The sequence below is a fragment of the Corylus avellana genome, chromosome ca8, assembly GCF_901000735.1.
Source record: "Corylus avellana chromosome ca8, CavTom2PMs-1.0".
Lineage (NCBI taxonomy): Eukaryota > Viridiplantae > Streptophyta > Magnoliopsida > Fagales > Betulaceae > Corylus > Corylus avellana.
In genome coordinates this window covers 24,250,357-24,269,833 of record NC_081548.1, presented here as the reverse complement: position 1 = coordinate 24,269,833, position 19,477 = coordinate 24,250,357, and the positions used below count along the sequence as shown (strand labels likewise).

The 19,477-nt window shown below is 35.7% G+C and overlaps 4 protein-coding genes and 3 non-coding genes across 8 annotated transcripts; 4 read left to right on the top strand and 3 right to left on the bottom strand.

Annotated features, from left to right (window-relative positions):
* Positions 1-482: 482 nt before the first annotated feature.
* On the top strand, positions 483-1,649 carry LOC132191070 (putative F-box protein At5g55150). The gene has a single exon (XM_059606087.1). The coding sequence runs from the start codon at positions 483-485 to the stop codon at positions 1,647-1,649; it is 1,167 nt and encodes a 388-aa protein (XP_059462070.1).
* A 2,658-nt stretch (positions 1,650-4,307) lies between these two features.
* On the bottom strand, positions 4,308-5,342 carry LOC132190454 (uncharacterized). The gene is made up of 3 exons (XM_059605442.1): positions 5,115-5,342; positions 4,755-5,019; positions 4,308-4,651 (listed from the first exon to the last, which is right to left on the bottom strand). The coding sequence occupies exons 1-3, from the start codon at positions 5,242-5,244 to the stop codon at positions 4,432-4,434; spliced, it is 615 nt and encodes a 204-aa protein (XP_059461425.1). The 5' UTR covers positions 5,245-5,342; the 3' UTR covers positions 4,308-4,431.
* A 1,583-nt stretch (positions 5,343-6,925) lies between these two features.
* LOC132189903 (pentatricopeptide repeat-containing protein At5g40410, mitochondrial-like) lies at positions 6,926-9,398 on the bottom strand. Its single transcript, XM_059604739.1, has one exon. The coding sequence runs from the start codon at positions 8,976-8,978 to the stop codon at positions 7,098-7,100; it is 1,881 nt and encodes a 626-aa protein (XP_059460722.1). The 5' UTR covers positions 8,979-9,398; the 3' UTR covers positions 6,926-7,097.
* LOC132191191 (U4 spliceosomal RNA) lies at positions 9,151-9,301 on the top strand. The gene has a single exon (XR_009441220.1). It is a non-coding gene; the product is annotated as a U4 spliceosomal RNA (small nuclear RNA).
* Positions 9,399-11,695: 2,297 nt separating the features above from the next.
* Positions 11,696-11,847, top strand: LOC132191190 (U4 spliceosomal RNA). Its single transcript, XR_009441219.1, has one exon. It is a non-coding gene; the product is annotated as a U4 spliceosomal RNA (small nuclear RNA).
* Positions 11,848-14,353: 2,506 nt separating this feature from the next.
* Positions 14,354-14,461, bottom strand: LOC132191158 (small nucleolar RNA Z279/snoR105/snoR108). The gene has a single exon (XR_009441190.1). It is a non-coding gene; the product is annotated as a small nucleolar RNA Z279/snoR105/snoR108 (small nucleolar RNA).
* A 1,364-nt stretch (positions 14,462-15,825) lies between these two features.
* Positions 15,826-19,477, top strand: LOC132190320 (high mobility group B protein 9). 2 transcript variants are annotated; one of them, XM_059605271.1, is made up of 7 exons: positions 15,826-15,919; positions 16,011-16,210; positions 16,438-16,516; positions 16,604-16,766; positions 16,937-17,035; positions 18,557-18,939; positions 19,151-19,477. In XM_059605271.1, the coding sequence occupies exons 2-7, from the start codon at positions 16,059-16,061 to the stop codon at positions 19,247-19,249; spliced, it is 975 nt and encodes a 324-aa protein (XP_059461254.1). In that variant the 5' UTR covers positions 15,826-15,919; positions 16,011-16,058; the 3' UTR covers positions 19,250-19,477. The 2 variants fall into 2 exon arrangements, with proteins under 2 accessions (XP_059461254.1, XP_059461255.1); XM_059605272.1 differs by lacking the exon at positions 15,826-15,919 and having other exon boundaries at positions 15,959-16,210.

The following is a 19,477-nucleotide window of genomic DNA, read 5'->3' as shown; positions in this document are numbered from 1 at the left end:
TCTAGTTTTTTATTCAATTTGAATCCAAACAGATCTAAGCTTTTTCTCTCCGGTTTTAGTTGTAACACTCTTGTAATTAGTTTATCTCTCTTTGTATTAAGTTATCTAGTTTTAAATTCAATCTGAATCCAAACAGATCTCTTCTTCTCTCCGGTTTTAATTGTAACACTCTTGTAATTATCTTTAATTTAATTTTTCTCTCTTTGTATTAAGTTATCTAGTTTTGGATTCAATTTGAATCCAAACAGATCTCTTCTTCTCTCCGGTTTTAGTTGTAACACTCTTGTAATTATCTTTAATTTAGTTTGTCTCTCTTTTAAGTATTAAGTTATCTAGTTGTATTACTTCTCCTAGTTACTATAAAAAGGTTGTTAAACTTAATTTTAATTGTAATTATTCCGCCAAAAGCAATTTCTTTGCTTTCTTTGAGATTGGACGCAACTGCCGCTAGAACTACTGAAATCAAGAACTCCCGTAAGAAAATGGCCGTTGATTGGACGCAACTCCCGCAAGAATTACTGATATCAATCGCCGACAACCTTAAGATCTACGCCGATTACCTCCGGTTCTGCGCCGTCTGTCACAGCTGGCGATCCTCTGTCCCAAACACCCCGCGCCACCTCCCTCCTCAACTCCCATGGCTCATGCTCCTCGACTACAGCGACGAGTCCCATGGCTCATCTGATCGCGTGTTTTTCGACCCCTGTGCCCGCAAAATTCGCCATCTCGAGGTCCTAGAGGCCCTCTCATACGACACGCGCTTTTGCGGCTCGTCCCACGGCTGGGTCGTGTTCCTCGACTACAGCGACGAGTCTCGAGCGGTCCTTCTCTTAAACCCTCTAACCCAAGCTAGCCTCCACCTCCCTCCGTTCTCTGCCTACCCCAAAGCCCAGAGCTTCAACTACTCTGAAGTCGATGCGTTCCAATTCACGTTCCCACAGACACAGACTCTGCGGAAAAGGCTCCACTTGTATATCAAGAAAGTCGTTTTCTCTTCGGCCCCACTCGGCAACAACAACTTCATCGCGTTGGCGATTTGCTGCGGCGTGTACGCTAATGTTTTAGCGTACTGTAAGAAGGGCGATGAAACATGGACTTTGATACCCCGCACGATGTTTTCCTTCGCGGACGTTGTATATTACAACGGCCTATTCTACGGGGTGGACTATCACGGCGTGATTGCGGTGTGCGATATAAACGGCGCGTCACCGATCGTCTCGATTATCAGACCGCCGTTACTGTTCCATAAACGGGTTGGCGCCGTCATGCTGTATTTGGTTAATTCAGGGGATGACGAGTTATTGTTGGCAAGGCGGTATGTGAGTCGGAAATTCTACGACAACGGAGACCTCGAATCTTACAATACGGTGTGGTTTGAGGTTTTCAAAATGAATTGGAGCGAGCAACGGTGGGATAGGGTTACAAACTTGGGTGATCGGATGTTGTTTATTGGGAGTAAGTCATCGGTGTCGTTTTTGGCTTCTGGTTCTAGGGGATGTTTAGGAAATTGTATCTATTTCACTGAAGATGATGAACCTTTTCCGTCTTATTATTTTCGTATATTCAAGTTGTCGGGTGGGAGCTTCGAAACTTGTTGGCTGATAAATCCCTATGGGCCTTCAATTTGGGTTACACCAAATCCGTGCTAAAATTCGACCTTCTTCAATGTAAGTGCGAGGAGCAGGGATTACCGATTATGGAGATAGGAATTGGGAAACAAGAGATAAATTTCGGGATAATCTCACTTGGGCAGCATATTTCTTTTTCTTTTTTTCATCTAACAAGGTTGATGTGTCTATCTCAACCAAATATTTAATTTTTTTATTTTTATTATTATTAGTTAACATTGATTAGTTCAATGGTCACAAGTCAGTATTATTGGATAAAATTATAATATATAGTATAGAAGAATCCTACAAACCACTTTTTTTCATCCGAATGAACAAAAAAAAGAAAAAAAAATCCCTTTACATTTTTGTGGGAACCACTAATTGCAGTGCTCCCAAGTTCCACTCATTGTGAATCCCGGTTAAATAGTGGTTTGTAGCGTTACTCTTTATTATATAGTACAACAATTACTTCAAATAGTATATCTATACATCACTTTTGTATTACTACAAAGTTGACGTGGCATGATCCTCTATAACATGGGATGCATGAAAATAAGTTTTTTTTTTTTTTTTGAAATGACCATACTAATAATGATTAAAGAGTGATGTATAGCATTATTCAATTTCAAATCCTCTCATGTGATATCATACACATTCAATTTATTAAATTTACATTTTAACGATGACTTAGATCACTCACTATGGCTTATTCATTTTTTACTTTTATCTAAAATAAATAAGCAAAACACCAAAAACTTTTTTGCATCGGATTATGAATCTCAAATAAAAAATACATTATTGTTGCATTTGTAAATAGTGTGCGGTGTGCCACTACCTGTAGCATGCACTGTTCACACATCCATCTCATTAATATATTATTTCTCTATCAATATCTCTCTTTTTTTTTTAAAAAAAAAAAAGTTAAAAAATATGATCTTTAGGAAAAATATAATCCTTATAAAAAAATAATAATAATAATATTTAAATGATATAGCTAAAAAAATAAAAATAAAAAAGATAATCGGATGTAAGATGTCTATTAAAATTCATTAACTAAACTAGATAAAGTGGGTTTTGATTAGTCATTTTACATAAAAATATACATAAACTAATGTGAATGCTCTTACTATCAAACAAGTGATATGTTGTATTCTATTATTAATTTCCAAGTAATAAAGATGAATAATTCAAGAAAAATGGAGGATAATTATTTCATGGTAAAAATTAGATTTTAGAGCTCTTAGTACCATTAAATATGTGAAATTATAATATTGACCATAAAATAGTTATTTAGTTTATTTTTCTAAGTGTACTTGTTTAATTAGAATTATGATCCTCTTCGGTTCAAATGATTAGTTATTGTGGAGACGTATTTTTGTCCATTCAAAAAGTGAAAAAACAAAAATACTCCTTCACTATAAGTAACTGGATATTATATTTGAACTGAAGATGATCCTATTCAGTTTAATTAGTTTATCCAGTAACATTCAAATGTCTTTTCAATTTTTTACGCATGTCTAACATTTGATGATCTTTCGTTTTTCCATGTGAATACATTTAATTAGTATAGGATAAACATATGAATGTCTTTTCGTTTCTCCATGGTGTTCTCGTTTAATTAATCTATTTAGAAACATTTGATGGAGCCCTTTCCGATCCTTTTCTATGTGTATCCATTTAATTCCCCTATCCAAAAACATTCAATTGTCTATTCATTTGTTTTTGTTTGTATAGCTAGCATAAACACATTTAAATGTCTTTTCATTTTTTATACGTACATGTTCAATTGATCTATCTAGAATCATTGTATGTATACATTTTTAATTAGTCTATTAAAAATATTTAATTAATATCGTTGCCTGCATCCGATGTTCGAAGATGTTCACAAAATCCTTGCTAGCTATCCGACTACTTATTATATATGATTATCGGAAATGTCTACAGAATTGTATTTATTTTGCGGACGATCATTTTGTTTACCATGGTAGTGGTGCTAGTCGTGATTTTATTGGTTCAGATAGAGGCATCTTCGTCTACAAGTTATGGGATGAAAATATTATCTCTTTACCATGCCGTTTGCTACCATTTTATTCGTGTAATGCGCATTCAGTTTGGTTCACAAAATTGAATCTTCATTGGCGAGGAGCTAGCAGTGAGTTTTGCCACAGATCGAGACGGCGTTAGAGTCGCTTGCTATGTGTTTACGGAATGGATTGGGCTCTTGATCCAAATATAATTGTGCTCAGCGGCCGTGGCATAAAGGGCCAGGTTAGGGGATGGGAGGAGTGGTTAAGTACAGGTACAGTTCATAAAACTTTTTGGGCCAAGCTTGTGTTGTTTTTGTTTTCTCTGAGCCCGAACTAGGCTAATTGTCTGGCCCATAGTACCCTGGCAAGATCTCCAAAGTCCAAACCATATATATAAAAATTAAAATTTTAAACTAGCTGAGAATATATTCCCCATATATATATATTATTAAATCTTAGTTTCTCGTGAAATGTGAAGGATCTGATCCATTTAGGAATTAAGTTATATATATATTTTCTTCAGAGTAAGCCTGGAGATTGAAAGCTAACCAACATGAAGGACAAAATAAAACTGCAGCATGCTAGGTAAGAGTCAAACCTACTTTTGCTTAGAAAATATAGTCTTTTAAACTGCTATTTAAAAAAATAATAATATAAAATAATTCTCGGCTAAGCTGTGATTTTTTTCAACTTTGATTATGCCGGCACGGCATTCTTTGTACATTATGTCAAGATTCGCGTAGATATTTACATCCTTCTTCAACAAGAAAAGAAAATCAGTACTACTGGACCTATCATGCAATACACCTCATGGAATACATAGACACTGGAGAGTCCACCGAGGGCGGACCGGGGACTCTAGGGTGATCGCTCTCCATCCCGTAGTCCATCATCGGACGGTACTCCAGCTCCTCATCGTGATCACACACAAATTCTGGAATCTCAATCTCCTTCCTCCTCACGTGCTCCCACAGAAACTCCAGCCTGTTCACGTATTTCAGCTTCCAATACAACCTGCAGTTAATTTGCACAATTAGAGCGTCAAAAAGACTTGATTAATGTATATAGCTTTTTGACTGCATCATCAGAAGGTCAAAGCAATAGATTCGAATCTTACCCTCCACTGAAAATCAAACGTCCGAAGGTGGCGAGGAAGAGTCTGGCCTGTAGTCCCGGATGCACGAAATAAACGGCCTCAAGATGATCCCTGACGTTGATCGGAATAGCGTCGTAGATTGATCGTAGGGTAGAGATTCCGGGAAAGTTGTCGGTCCTTCGCACACCCGTGTGCACGTACACCACCGAAAACGGCTTCTCCCCTAAGTTGACGAAAATCTTCTCCTCCAAATACGTCTTCAAAGCGTCACAACTCACATGCCGAGCTGATCACAAAACATAACAACAAATTAACCTTAAAAAGGGTGATTCTAGTTCATACAAAAGGAACCCCAGAACGACGACGTTCTTAATTAATTACCTGGGAAGAGGTTTCCGATGACGCGGAGCACCTTGCGGCCACGCTTATCGCGACCTTGAATCTTGAAAACCTGGAGTTTCTCGATAAGATGTTGCTGATCAGAGAGGGAGAGCGTTGAAGGAGAAGCCATGGCCAAAAGCTCTGAAGGTTGGCGGTGGTGGTCTCAGTTTGAGAGGGAGTGTGATAATAATAACGTGTAGAAGAGAGTTTTTAAACGTGGAGAATCAAAGTGGGAGTAAAATTGTAGAAATAGCCAAATAGGAGTGGACATATAATATGGTAATCGTATGGGGATTAGGAAGAGGGTGGCGTTATCCCAATGGGCTTCAAACGCGGCTGATGGGTTTGTTTGTGTTTGGCAACTTCGCGAGGAGGTGACCACTGGTATATTCTCAAGCATCTACCGTTTTGGACTGAGGTGACTCTGGCTCCTCAACTCGGTGGTGGTGGGAATCGCTGACTCACTGACACTTGTGGGCCCACTTTCATCTTATCTGGTCTTCATGGTCGATCTGAACCGTTTGATCTGATCTCAGTAATAGGAATGTGTATCTGTTTAATTAATTTGCATTGAGAGTTAAACCGTGCGATTTATCCGATAATTACGTGTATCTGTCAGACCAAAACCCCTCACCGTCTTTGATCTAAATTACACCGTGTCAACTACCGTTAATGGTCAGGTAGTTGATAATTCCTATCTGACCAAACTTGAGTTGACTAAGGATTCTATTTTTATAGAAATTGATACACAGCGATGGTTTAATTTAATAATGATTAAAGGTTTAGGATTATATTTTCATTTCACAATCATTTTATTATGTTTATGTAGCTGTATCGATTCATAACAATGGATCTTTGGGCTTTATTCATTTGCTATTACCTTGAATTAAGGTATTATAGTTCTTATTATATTTGAGGTATTACGATTTTTATTATCGAATCAACTATTTAATATAAACAAATTTGAAGTATTATAATTTTTATTATTATATATTTAATTCGTTAATAGCTAACTTATATATAATTTTTATTATTATATATCAACTATTTATTATTATATATTATAATTTTGACAAACGGATTTAATTCGTTAATAACTAACTTAATAAATATTACACGTCAATTCATACATAGATTATCATATTAATTTATAAAAATAAAAAAAAATTATAAACCCTTAACACTGCAGTATCATCTTTCCCCCGCCGAAAGAGACTTACAAAATAAAGGGGAAATGTGGCGTGAATGCTGGTCCAACAAGGCAATTGTATTTGAAAAATAACACAGCAATTATATTGATTGGTCCACTAGTGGACCATGGTTTGTAAAGATGCTTTTCTTTAGAAACAAGCCAAGGGTTACGTAAACGATGGGGCTAGAGTTGGGCCACCATTGGAAAATAATGTTCATAAAACAAAATATTAATAAATGCACATCGCCACCGGTGGAGGTTCAAGTTTTCAATGAAGTAAACGATAAGATGGCTTTAATTTTATTCCACAATGAACACGACCCATTCAATTACCAGGAAAAAAAATGAAACAGGTCCTTTGTTCAATTTTCGGATTCAAATAATTTTTTGTCCAAAAGAAAGCGGGGAAAAATTGGATTTCATAATTTTTAAGCTAATATATATATATATATATTAAAGGAAAAGTTTAAAACTAGAGAGGGGGCATGGCCCCTCAGCCCATAGTTCCATCCTTGTTTATAGCTGCATCGGAGCACAACAATGGATTTTATGGATTCAAATTATAGCATCATACGATACATCAAGCAGGTTTATAGCATCATACTATCACACGATTTGTAATGTCCCATAAAACTTTCAATTAAACCAATGTTTCATACAAACTACTAGAAACTTGTAATGTAAAGACAAAATAGTTATGTTTAAGAGATGAGAGTTTCTTACATTCAAGTGATTGTTCTGCGATAATCATGCTGTAATTTGTAAATCATCATTTTGATTGATGCAGAGTTTCACCAATAATCACCACAAGAGCACAATCCATTGTCAAAGTGGTGAAATCGCTTTGAATCTCTTATTATGATGGTACGCTTCTCAACCAGTGAGATGAACTTTGCGGTGCTGTGACAGTCGCCACATATTCTAAGATTCTTTGTTATGATTAACGGCTTGCCTGCATTGGTCACCAAAAGGCCAAAGGCAATGGCTAGCTTCTCACTGTGCTTGTTGATCATATCCTCTTTAACCTCATCTTCAACATCATGTAGAACACATTCAGTTTTAGACACAAATCCGGCCTTTCGAATCTTTCCAATCAGTTCTTCCAATTTTACATATATCTTCTCCGATAGAGGGTGAGATCGATCACCAACTACAAATCTATGGATTTTGTTTCCATGTTCAATAAAACTGCAACCGGGGTTTCTGATGAGACTTCTATCCTTCATTAAAGCCCTCACCTTTGAAGCATCTCTCCATAGACCAGCAGCACAGAATATATTCGAAAGCATGATATAGTTTCGGGGGTCTAATGGGTCTAAAGCAATCAGTCGCTCTGCAACTTCTTTCCCAAGCTCAATGTTACCATAAACCCGACAAGCACTAAGGAGGGCCCCCCAGACACCAGAATTAGGCTCCATTGGCATGTTTATAATCAGCTCATAAGCATCATTCAGAAGACCAGAGCGGCCTAGAAGATCAACCATGCATGAGTAGTGATCCAACTGGGGTTCAATTCCATGCACTTCAGTCATGATCTTGAAGTAATACCTTCCCTCCTTGACAAACCCTGAATGGCTACAAGCATTTAACAAATGCGTGAAGGTGACATGATCAGGCTCTAAATCTTCCTTAACCATGTATTCAAAGAGCTCCATTGCTTTTCTTCCAAACCCGTGGACAGCATAGCCTGCAAGCATGGCTGTCCAAGCTACTCTGTCTGGATGAATCATCTCTCCAAAAACTTTGCGTGATGCATTTAATCTCCCCAACTTCGCATACAGATTCAAAAGTGCAGTTGCAATTCTTTCATTTGCATTAAGACAACAGCTGAAAATTACACCATGAATGCCCTCTGCTAGTTTTCCTACACCTAAATCTTCACAAGCCCGAAGCAAGGCAACCATAGTACCTTCATCAGGCTTAACTCCAGCCATTCTCATCAAATTAAAACAACTCACACCTTCCTCTGCAAACCCATTCTGGGTGTAAATCACGATCATTGAATTCCAGGAAACAATACTCTTAATGGATATTGCCTCAAATATTCGACAAGCCGCATCTAAATTCCCAGACTTGCCATACATATTAACAAGAGAATTAACAACCTTGGTTTCCAACAACATCCCCATTTTCAGTGTATACCCATGAATGTACTTGCCTATATCTAGAGCTCCCATATCACTACAGGCTGAGACTATAGATAACAATGTAACCTCGTTAGGTTTCATTCCCATCTCAAACTTCATTGTGAAAAATGCACTAAGGCACTTACCAATAAACCCCCCGTTCAAAAACCCGGAAATTAACGAATTCCAGGAGACAACATCCTTATTAGGAATTTCATCAAACAACATCTGCGCATCTTCTGCACAGCCATATTTTAAGTACACAGACACCAATTGATCACCAATAAACCCATCACTGTAATTTACAGATTTCACCACCCGAGCATGAATTGCCCGGCAGTACGAAACGGAAGAGCAAGACTTTACAGCAAAAATTAGAGCGGAAACAAGTGGTTCTTGATTTGTACATGTCGGAGAGAAGAATAGAGGGAAAAGAGCATTGTGGATTTTTCTTCGGCTGAAGAGTTTGTAAAGAATCAGAGGGTAGTGATGACTGTATGAGAGAGCACGTAATGGAAGTGAGAGACGAGAAGGTACTGTTATCATCTCCCATCATTCAAAGTTGCCAAGAACGCTACTCTGCTCCCTAAACAATCCACTAAAAGCTTTGACTTTGAGATGGCCTTTGTGGTCCGACTTTTAGTCCCACATCGGACAAATACTAGTTAGAGGAGGCAAGCGAGGAATACAAAACGAGATGGGTGACACGGTACTCCGTATCTTTGCGCTTGGGGCAATGACGCAGCTAGTGAGGTTCTAACCGAGGCGCGTCTATTGCTGGTTGAAAACTATTTCCAAACCCCCTCATAGGCCTGGGTTAGGCCCAGGCCTTTGAGAATTTCTGAAAGGGCTCCCTTTGGGGAAAAGCCCTAAAATTTCTAATTCAAAATTTCCTCGGCCCTCTACGGGCTTTTGTATAGATATGCCTTGGGCTTCGAGGTACACCTTTGGATTTAATGAAATTATCTGTGTGGTTCGTAAGCCTAAAATCTAGGCGAACAGCTAGCCTGGTTTATTGCCTATAGCGCAATGTTAATAGTGAGTTTTCCAAAGTTGTTGGTTGGGATGGATTTCTTTATTTTTTTCTGGAAAAAAATTAATGGATTGAATTGAATTTTACTCAGATGCTCATTATACGTCATAAGCTATGATAATATAAGAAATGATAATATATAAGAAATGTTAGGAGTATCAAATTTTATATACTCGTGAATAAGTTTCACATCATTAAAGTAAAAATAAAAAAAAACAGTAACTAATTAACAATGCAACACCAACAGATATATAGCATTCTTTGATCAAAATAGTCTTACTCTCAAACCCACAAGTACAACTGTGGTAATGCTTCCTAGCTGTGGTATTTCTCGATTTCAATCTATCAAAATAGTGGATATAATAAATCCCCAACCTCACTATACTCCTTATCAAATTGTGTATAAAGCTTAATTTAATCTAATAAAAAACCAATATAAAACGTAATACTTATAAACATTTACACAATCTATCTACTTAATACAAGCAATTTATCTTCCATAATTTTTATTTTCTTTAAGCAAAAAGGTAAGTCGAAAAGACCAATTGTGGCTACCTACTTAGGCGTAAGAGCTGCACAGGAAGGACCTAGACGATGAGAACTGCAGGTGCTCTCTTAAATCCGACTGAGTCATAGCCTGATCCAACTCCATCAGAATATCAATGAGAATTCATGTGACTAATACTAATCAGGCATAAGTGAAGATTCTTCATTACGGAAATTTGAACTTCTACCCTAATACATTCACTGACACTTGAAAACTTCCTTAAACCATTGAATCACTACCCTTATGGTTATTTTCCATAAGTTAATGATGAAACAAGTGCCCTTGGGAACATAGCAATCGCCAATGTTACAGTCTTCCATGGCCCCGCGCAACCCTGTGAGGGGACCTAGTGGGTATAGGTTGTTGACATCAGATTCTTGCACCCATTTATCCTTCCCTACATGGATGTCTAGCTCTTCTTGGGCAGCCTTTAACACAAATTGAAGAAATGAAGAAGGGCTTGGGAGATGGTATTGGCTGCGGGTTCTGTGGTGGATCTGGGACAGAGGTCTGGTTGGTCTGGAGCAAAAAAAAAAGAGCAATAAGAGACAGAGGGAGAGCTGTGAAAGAAAAATGCACTCACACAGGCACATTGTTTGGGCTTGAGCCCCTTCTTAACCATCCTCAATCTTGGGGTTGGGATGGGCTTCAGAATGCGAAATGATGCAGGAGGAGTGGGCTGGGGATGAAATTATCAGTAATTATGAATTCAAATGTATACAAACCTTGTTTGGACTATCATTCAATTTGTAATCTTTTTCTCAGTAATTATGTTCCTGAAATACTATCGAAAAATTGTAACATACTCTTTGTCACGAAAAATATTTAAAATACTTCTCTAAATTCGAAAAAAAAAAAATAGTGAAAAGGCCCGGTGAAGACCCACGCCAGTTTTTTTTGGTAGTTAGGGTGGATGGGAATGGAGGCATTGCTTCAATTGAAAGTTTTGGGAGATATTGCAAATTACATGTTAGTTTGAAGAGAGTATATGTACAAAGTTTTCATTTAAATTAGAACAGAAGATGGTCTATTAAATTGACATATATTCTTAAAATATATGATTTTCATATACATTTTTAAATGCATGTGAGAATCACATGCTGTAAGGATAGACGTCACATTCTCTAAATACAAATGTCAATTTAATAGACTAGGTTGAAAAAAAAAAATTTCTAACACAAATTGGAAGAAAACTTTGTTCCACCTAATCCAATAAATGACATGAAACTTAAGTTGATTAAGCTTGAATGCATGTTGATTAATGACCAACAAAAATCGTTTGTTACTGGTTTAAAATGGTATTTTTTAGTGTTTGTTTAAAAAAAATGTTATGATGTGACATAAATGTAAAAGTAATTTGGAGTATATTGTGTTTTGAATTTTTTATTTAAAAAAGAGAAATGAAGAAGAAGAAGAAGAAAAAAAATGTTATCGAACAAAGCCAATTGTTCCCTTAAATTAATCTCCCCTAAGTTCAAAACATGTAGCTGATGGGAGTTGGATTTACATATCGAAACATCCCACAAATTTGCCAAGGACGCTACTCTGCTTCTTCAACAATCCGCGAAAAGCTTCGACTTTGAGATACGCTTGTGGTCCGACTCTAAGTCCCACATCGGACAAATACTACTTAGCGGAGGCAAACGAGGTCTACAAAAATAGATGGGTAACACCGTTTTTTGTATCTTTGCGCTTGGGGCAATGACGCAGCTAGTGAGGTTCTAACCGAGGCGCGTCTATTGCTGGTTGAAAACTATTTCCAACCCCCCTCATAGGCCTGGGTTAAGCCCAGGCCTTTGAGAATTTCTGGAAGGGCTCCCTTATTGGGTAAAGCCCTACAATACTAGTTCAAGTATTTCCTGGCCAGTTCGACCGACTCTTTTCTGGCTTTTGTGTTCGTGCCTTAGTTTCTCTTTTAGTTGTGGTTAGTGGCCAAATTTTTTGGCGAACAGAGCGCCTGGTTTTGGGCCAAAGCTCAGTGGTAATAGTGAGCTCTGTAAAATGTGGTTTGGCCACACTTATTGTTGCTTAATTTAATCATTCATTTTCAATTAATAGATTGAATTGAATTCCACCACCCAACACTCATAAAGCTTAATTTAATCATTCATTTTTTCTATTTTAATTTAAAGTGTCATAACCAACGATAATCAAAATGAAAAAGGTTAGAAAATATATTTTTTATCCTACTTGATTTATGTGATACATTAGCCCATCAATTTTTATTAAAAAAAAAAAAAAAAAAATTGTTAGGAATGTCAAATATTTTACCAAGAGATGGGTAATACAATTATGTGAAACTTATTCATTGGAGAGGCTCAAAATAATTTATCAAATGAAATGCTACGAGTACAAATGAATAAATTTTACATTAGTTTGATACTCATCTCTTAATAAAAAATTTGGTACACATAGCATTTAAAAACAAAAATTCAATAATTAATTAACAATGGTACATCAACAAAGTGATAAAAAAAAAAAAATGATATATAACATTACTCTATCAAAATAGTAGACTCTCAAACCCACACATACAATTGTAGTAACGCTTCCTGTTAAATGATCAAATTTAGAAAATCTGGATTTATTATGTAATAAATCTCATAAATTAAAAAGGCTGACTATGCATGATTTGAACATTGATTTAAGTGATGTGCTCTCTCTTCTCAAGTCTATATAATAGACTCTTTGTAAGCATAAGATATATTGTGAAATAAGATAATAACTTATTCTTCTAAAATCTATTACTTCCTAGCTATGGTATTTCTCGACTTCAATTTATCAAAATACTAGATATAATAAATCCCCAATCTCGCTCTACTTCTTATCAAATTGTGTATAAAGCTTAATTTTATCTATTAAAACACCCATATAAAACATAATACCTATAAATACTTTTATAATCTATATACTTAATATGAGCAATTTATTTTCTAGAATGTTAGAAACGATTCCCTGTACTTGTTCATTAATCTTCGTTGACTACTTTTAATTTATTATTATTATTTTTTCCTTTGGAACATTGGATTCCACAATGTCCTATTTACATAAATGAAACTAGTACTATTAGAGCATTAACATTTGACTTAACAAAATAGAGACAAAATAGTTTTTGGCTATTCTCTATTTTGTTGAGTCATGTATCAAAAAGGAAACTGCATTCAACTAGCTAAAAGGGCTAAGAATTTGCTAAGCAACTACATCTATTAACAATTCATAAGCTTTTTAAAAAGTGAGTAATTAATTTTTTTTTTTTAAAAAAAATCATTTTACTAAACATTTACAGGCCCAACCATTCTTTAAAGGTTTTAAAAACAATTTAATTATTTTCTGTCGCATATAAACGAAGGTGTTTCCATGTCAAGTGTCAACGATCTTAGAGCACCCAGTCCACACGAGCGCGCTATTCAAGAGGCCCTAAAGTCTCTCAAGATATTTACCACCAAATGTACTATGAAAGATACGTTTGAGATACTATCAGAACGAGAAAGCCCCCAAGTGCTGAAGTGCATGTCAGAGAGGAGAAAGAGTTTTGACTTATCATACACCCTCCAGAAAATGTCAGGCTGCAAGTAGTACAAGAAACCAAAACAAAATAAGCCACATTTAAATTGAATTATAGAACAAATTGTTGGATATATATTATCACACTAATAAAAATGCAATTTACATGCTTATCAGTTAAGAGTTAATCCACTTAAATACCTAATTGAGTTGGTAATGAGCGCAGGGTTGAAAGAGAATGTGAGAAGCACCCAACTTAAAATTTTTATCAGAGTGCAAATTAGTATGAACTCAATTAAGTTTACAAATACACAAATCATTGGTGAGCATTTCATCGCCCAACTTATTTAGAAGCATAGGTTGAATTTATTTTTTAAAATCAACTATTGAGTTATAATTAGAGATAATAATGTTTAATACTATTCACGAATCCGATATGAAATTAGAGAATTATAGTTTAATGTAGTAACATTTGGGACAAAATGGGTCAATCCATTGGGCATTATTAATAAATTAACATGTATAACTCATATAATTATATTATATTTTCACTCTTTGAACCCTAAATATTTAACCACATTTTCTTTCGAAAAAGAAAAAGTTTCTCATCTCTTCTCCACTTTGAGAGCTCTCCATATAAATCCCAGTAAGAGCAGTCCGCTTCCTTCCCGGCTTCTCTCATGCTTTCTTTTGTTTTATTTCTTCCTCTCGTTCTCTCCCCTTTGTAATATTCTTTTATTAATAAAAATATTGCATTGCTTAGAATTAAAAAAAAAAAAAAAAAAAGATTTATGCTAAACCCAAGTACGGGGTTTAAGGAATTAATTCTTCAAGCTTGGGATCAGATTGGTTAAGATTAGAGCGTCCGATTGTCGTAACCAGGCTTTTGGGGCGGACACCCATCTCGCATCTTTCATTGCGAGAACCATCCACTCATCACATCCCGTTTACTGCCTGAAGGATCATGGTTTTCATGCGCTCCAATTTGCCATCCTATAGAAGGGACTTCAACCCATACTATTCTTTCCTTTCGATGTGGGATATCCGAACAAATCCCTTTCTCACCTTCTTTGTATTCTAACCATTATTTAAAGGCCCAAAAAATACATTTGAGCACCCTTTATTTTAGGCTAAAACTTTTTTTAAAAAATATATGTGTTTTATTTGTAAGTATTTACCATTGCATAAAATATTGATCATTCTAAATTAATTGACAAAAAATAAATAAATTTTATGAAGCATAAAATGATTTATGTTTTTTTTTTTTTTTTGATATGTTTGCACAAAAGGAGAGAAAAATTTGAACTAGTGACTTCCGCTTTATTAAGCATATAGCCTTAACTGATTGAATTAATTTTTGGAGACAAATGATTTATGTTATTTATTTGTATAAATCTTTTTTTTGTCTCTCATACTCCTAAGTAAGCGGGTCTTACAAGAACTTTCTGACAATTATTTACTCTAATTGTAAGCAATATCGGTAAACAATTGAATTGGTTCTTAATTCACCCTTAAATACTTGTTAATTCTCACACACTCTTTAATGCAATTTATTGCAGCTCCTTATATTATATAAAAATATAAAAAAATATTTCTCAAACCATTTTTGATATTACTAACAAATAGCGAAAAATAGCCCATTTTTTTCTTAACAAAAATTTTTTTAGGCTTAATCCATTATCACACGATCCTGCCAGAAAGTTTTCGCTACACGTGATTTTCCGAGTCAGCAAACAAAAACGTAGAAAAAAAAGAAAAGAAAAAAAAAAGAAGGTTTTCCATGCCAGCAATCTTAAACCAACCACCCAGTGATCAAGCTTATATACGGGAGGCCCAAACATGTTTTCACAGATAAAAAAATGATGTGCTAAAAAAAACCGGATAAAGAAAGGATACATCCACAAAACCTATAGTCTGATTGAAGCCCTCTGATTGAAGCCTATGATTTTTTTTTTTGTAAGAAGCCTATGATTGTTACATATACCCTTTTTTTGTTTGTTTACCTCTGCAACAGTAGTATACTCGAGAGCACTCGATAACAGCCCCCCTAAAGTCTCTTCAGATATCTTCCACCAAATGTACTCCAAAGATACGCTTCAGACACTATATCAGAACAAGAAGCCCAAGTGCATGTCAACGTTTGGAGAGAAAAAGAAAGAGAAAGGGAGAGTAAAAATCACTGGCCATACTGCTTCAGAGATGTCAGGCTTCGAGCGGCACGAGAAAGGGAGTGATACAGAAGAGGAAGTAGAGGCGTGTAATTATGAACGTAGCCTGTGAAAAATAAATAAGCATTAAGGACTCTTTTTTTTTGCACTGTGCTTTTCATAATAGCAGAAAGGGCCAATTTTGTGTAACCGTTACCTCCCACGCGTCCAACCCTCTTCTTTAAATCTGCTTTTGGTCAGACTTACTGTACCTTAATTACGATTTTCTCTTGGAAATCATCTTTCTTTATTTATTATCACCATTAATATACGTCAATATTTTTCAGGCTCTTCTTCAATCTTCCCATCTAGATTTTCCGGCGACCGTGAGAAAAATGTCTCCGTTTGGGAGCAACAAGAGCTTGAATGGGGAGGAGGGTAAGCAATATCCTTCCCCACTTGCCTCCCATCAGGATGCTATCAGGGACCCTATAGTCTTCTGGGACACTCTCAGGCGCTTCCATTTTATGATGAACACCAAGTTTATGTAAGTACTTTTTTTTTTGTTTTTTTTGTTCTCTCTCTCATTTTTCTGTTGAATATAATTTTCAGGGGAATTTCCACATTGATTATAACATACATAGCAGTATATGATGTAAATGGGATTTCCACATTTTATTTGTTGTCTGTTTTGTACTCCTATTTCTTTTTTTGTTTGATTCATGTGGTTGTGTTTTCTAATCCTCCATTCTTTCTTCCTTGTGGCATTTTAAGGATTCCTGTGATTGGGGGGAAGGAGCTAGATTTGCATGTTCTTTATGTAGAGGTTACAAAAAGAGGTGGTTATGAGAAGGTTTGCTCTTTTATCTAATCATTCCCATGTGAAATCAAATATATATATAGATGATTTTCCACTGAGAGTGAAAGAAAAATGTTTCAGGTTGTTGCAGAGAAGAAATGGAGGGAAGTGGGAAATATTTTCAGGTTCTCTCCAACCACAACAAGTGCTTCCTTTGTATTGAGGAAACACTACTTCAGTCTCCTTTACCATTATGAACAGGTCTACTTCTTTAAGCTGCAGGGTCCTGTTTTCACTCCAACAGGTAGTTAAAATCGGTTTTATATCCTCCTTTCTTCTCTCATTTTTTTGTTTTGTTTTAACAGGTAGTTTTGTTCCTTAATCTTGTCTCTGATAATATTGCCTCTTGATCCGATTTTTTCTCTGTTCTTTATGGTTTTTACCATTTATGGGTGCTGTTTTATTTCTATCCAGTTTCATTTCCTGCTAGCAATCCTTCGTGGAGACCTGAATTGGCTATTGTGGAATATTCCCCCAAAACGACTACAGATTATCCGGAACCGCTTGTTGAAGGTTTTTTCTTTTTCCTCCCTAATTTCCCGATTTTACTTGGATAATAATAAAAGCTAGTCTTTCCATTCTCATTTCACTTGCACGAAAATATATGAGGATAAAGTGTGAGTGTCAACCACACCACACATAATTGTTTGTTTTAATTTCTCTGCCACATAATGTTCTGTTTAATTTATGTGCAAGTCAATGAATCTCATGGGATGCCAAGTGGATTGCCTTTATATGGTGGTTAACTTGTTTAGATATGTTTGATGTGCATGTCAATCTAAGGAAAATATGTGGCTATTGTGTGTTTACAAGTTTAAAATTATTTTAGATGCCTTTCATAGCAGTTGATGAGTCAATTTAGGGACAAAACGAGGAATTCTTAAGCAAGGGGCCAAAGCATGAAGACATTAACTTTGTAGTTTAAGACATCGCAATATTGCTAAAACTTCTCATCTTTTTTTTTTCCTTTTTTTTTTTTTTTTTTTTTTTTTGTTTCTCGGTAGTCCAGGTTTTCTTTCCTTTTTAATTTATTTCTTTTAGTTGTCTCTTAGTAACAAAAAACTATCATATTTATCAAAAGAGAATTAGAAGACATTGCAGTTTACAAGCAATTGACTTAAGATCCCGTTTGATTGTTTTGGTTTATCCTAAGTTCTTTTGTTTTGGTGCCTTAAGTTGGAATTATTAATTGACTTTATGACCCCCAATTCGATTTCCACAAAAATATTCAAATTAGAAAAACCTTTAGGTGTAAAGAGGCCAAGATTAGAGGGTGTTTTTTGCTTTTTTATTGTGATGTGACATAAAGGTGAAAGTAATTATGAGTATTTTGTGTTTTGAGTTGTTTGTTAATGCTTTTGCTTTCTTGCTAAATAGCAAAAAACTACTCTAAAAAGCATTGTTAAACTTAATAGGGCCATGTTAATAGGGCCAAACTTAAGATTTTGGCTAATATAATATATATGTAACTATATATATACTTATAAAAAAAAAATGTAACTATATATATAAGTTATAGAAAATTTCAGAAGAGGAGGGGCATGGCCCCTACGGCCCTCTCCCCTCAGTCTATCTCTGTCCATATCTTTCCACTTAAAGGGTCGATCTTATAGGTTTTATGAAGATTAGTGCTGCTTAGCTATTACATCTTTTACTATAATTTCCTTATAAACTAGTGAATGATTAAGAGTGTGTCAACCATTAACTAATTAAATTAACAAGTCAGATTTTTACTTAATTATCAAAAATTGTGGACATCTACATCAGTTTGTAAGCGAATTTGTAGCAGCCGATCCCTTGCTGCTTGCAGCATTCACTCTTTCCAGTATGTTGCGCTTCTTCTAATTGCCATGGGAGCAAAACAAAATGATTTTTACTTTGCTGCAACAGTCCCAAATTTCAATTTGTAAACGTGAATTTTATTTACCATGAAATTTTATGGGAATCACAGTTCAAGTTTGCATTTTGAATTAAGCTTCCATCAATTAGCGCTAACTAGCTTTATATCAAACTTTCTGCTACCATCTTGTACAGGCCCTTCATGCGTCTCAGCTATTGGAACAATTGAAGGGAAATTCGATTGTGGTTATTTGGTGTCTGTGAAATTAGGTTCTGAGGTTCTTAGAGGAGTACTTTACCATCCGGAGCAGCCAGATTCTTCTACCTCAGTTCCCGAATCCAACAGTGCCATTATACCATACACCCACAAACCACCTCACCATTCCAGCCGTCGTCGACGGAGAAGAAAAAGTAAAAGAAGGGGAGACCCCAACTATCCAAAGCCCAATCGGAGTGGCTATAACTTCTTCTTTGCCGAGAAGCATTACAAGCTCAAATCTTTGTACCCAAACAGAGAAAGGGAGTTCACAAAGATGATTGGCGAGTCATGGAGCAACCTCAGCCCTGAAGAAAGGATGGTAATCTCGACACAATACAAACCTTCTGGGTTGTTGTTTCTCTGTGGAATTCTTTTGTATCTTGCATGGTAGAATAAAAAGAAATGCAGTAGGCTGTTTAATAGAAAGGGTGTGTTTTTTACCTTAAATAGTTTTCCTTTAGACATCAATAAGAGTTTTGAGTACTTAGATTTGCATTTTGATTGTTAACGATTTGTGGTTTCCTTTATAGGTTTACCAGAACATTGGATTGAAAGACAAGGAACGATACAAGAGAGAATTGAAAGAGTACAAAGAGAAACTGAAGCTCAGCCAGGCAATTAACTATTAGGGATCGAGAACAGAGGAAAGCCAGCAAAACCAAAAGAAACTTAAGGCGACTTTTTGGGTTGTAGTTGTACTGTCTATATACAGATGTGGTTGACTATTAGGAAACTGCAATTCTTGCTTGCATGGTGATATACTACACATTACTGATGTTGCCGGTGGCTATTTTGCATGGACAGGAAGTGGTTTTCCTACAGCAAAGTGAATGCATTGAGCATATTCCTTGTGCAAA

What these genes read in the sequence shown, in the direction of transcription:
- LOC132191070 (XM_059606087.1), top strand. Translation starts at nt 483, where the DNA reads ATGGCCGTTGATTGGACGCAACTCCCGCAAGAATTACTGATATCAATC.
- LOC132190454 (XM_059605442.1), bottom strand. Translation starts at nt 5,244, where the DNA reads ATGGCTTCTCCTTCAACGCTCTCCCTCTCTGATCAGCAACATCTTATC. An exon ending in CATCGGAAACCTCTTCCCAG is followed by an intron (nt 5,020 to 5,114) that starts GTAATTAATTAA and finishes TTTTGTGATCAG; the next exon opens with CTCGGCATGTGAGTTGTGAC. An exon ending in CGTTTGATTTTCAGTGGAGG is followed by an intron (nt 4,652 to 4,754) that starts GTAAGATTCGAA and finishes AATTAACTGCAG; the next exon opens with GTTGTATTGGAAGCTGAAAT.
- LOC132190320 (XM_059605271.1), top strand. Translation starts at nt 16,059, where the DNA reads ATGTCTCCGTTTGGGAGCAACAAGAGCTTGAATGGGGAGGAGGGTAAG. An exon ending in AAAGAGGTGGTTATGAGAAG is followed by an intron (nt 16,517 to 16,603) that starts GTTTGCTCTTTT and finishes AAAATGTTTCAG; the next exon opens with GTTGTTGCAGAGAAGAAATG. An exon ending in TCCTGTTTTCACTCCAACAG is followed by an intron (nt 16,767 to 16,936) that starts GTAGTTAAAATC and finishes ATTTCTATCCAG; the next exon opens with TTTCATTTCCTGCTAGCAAT.
- LOC132189903 (XM_059604739.1), bottom strand. Translation starts at nt 8,978, where the DNA reads ATGATAACAGTACCTTCTCGTCTCTCACTTCCATTACGTGCTCTCTCA.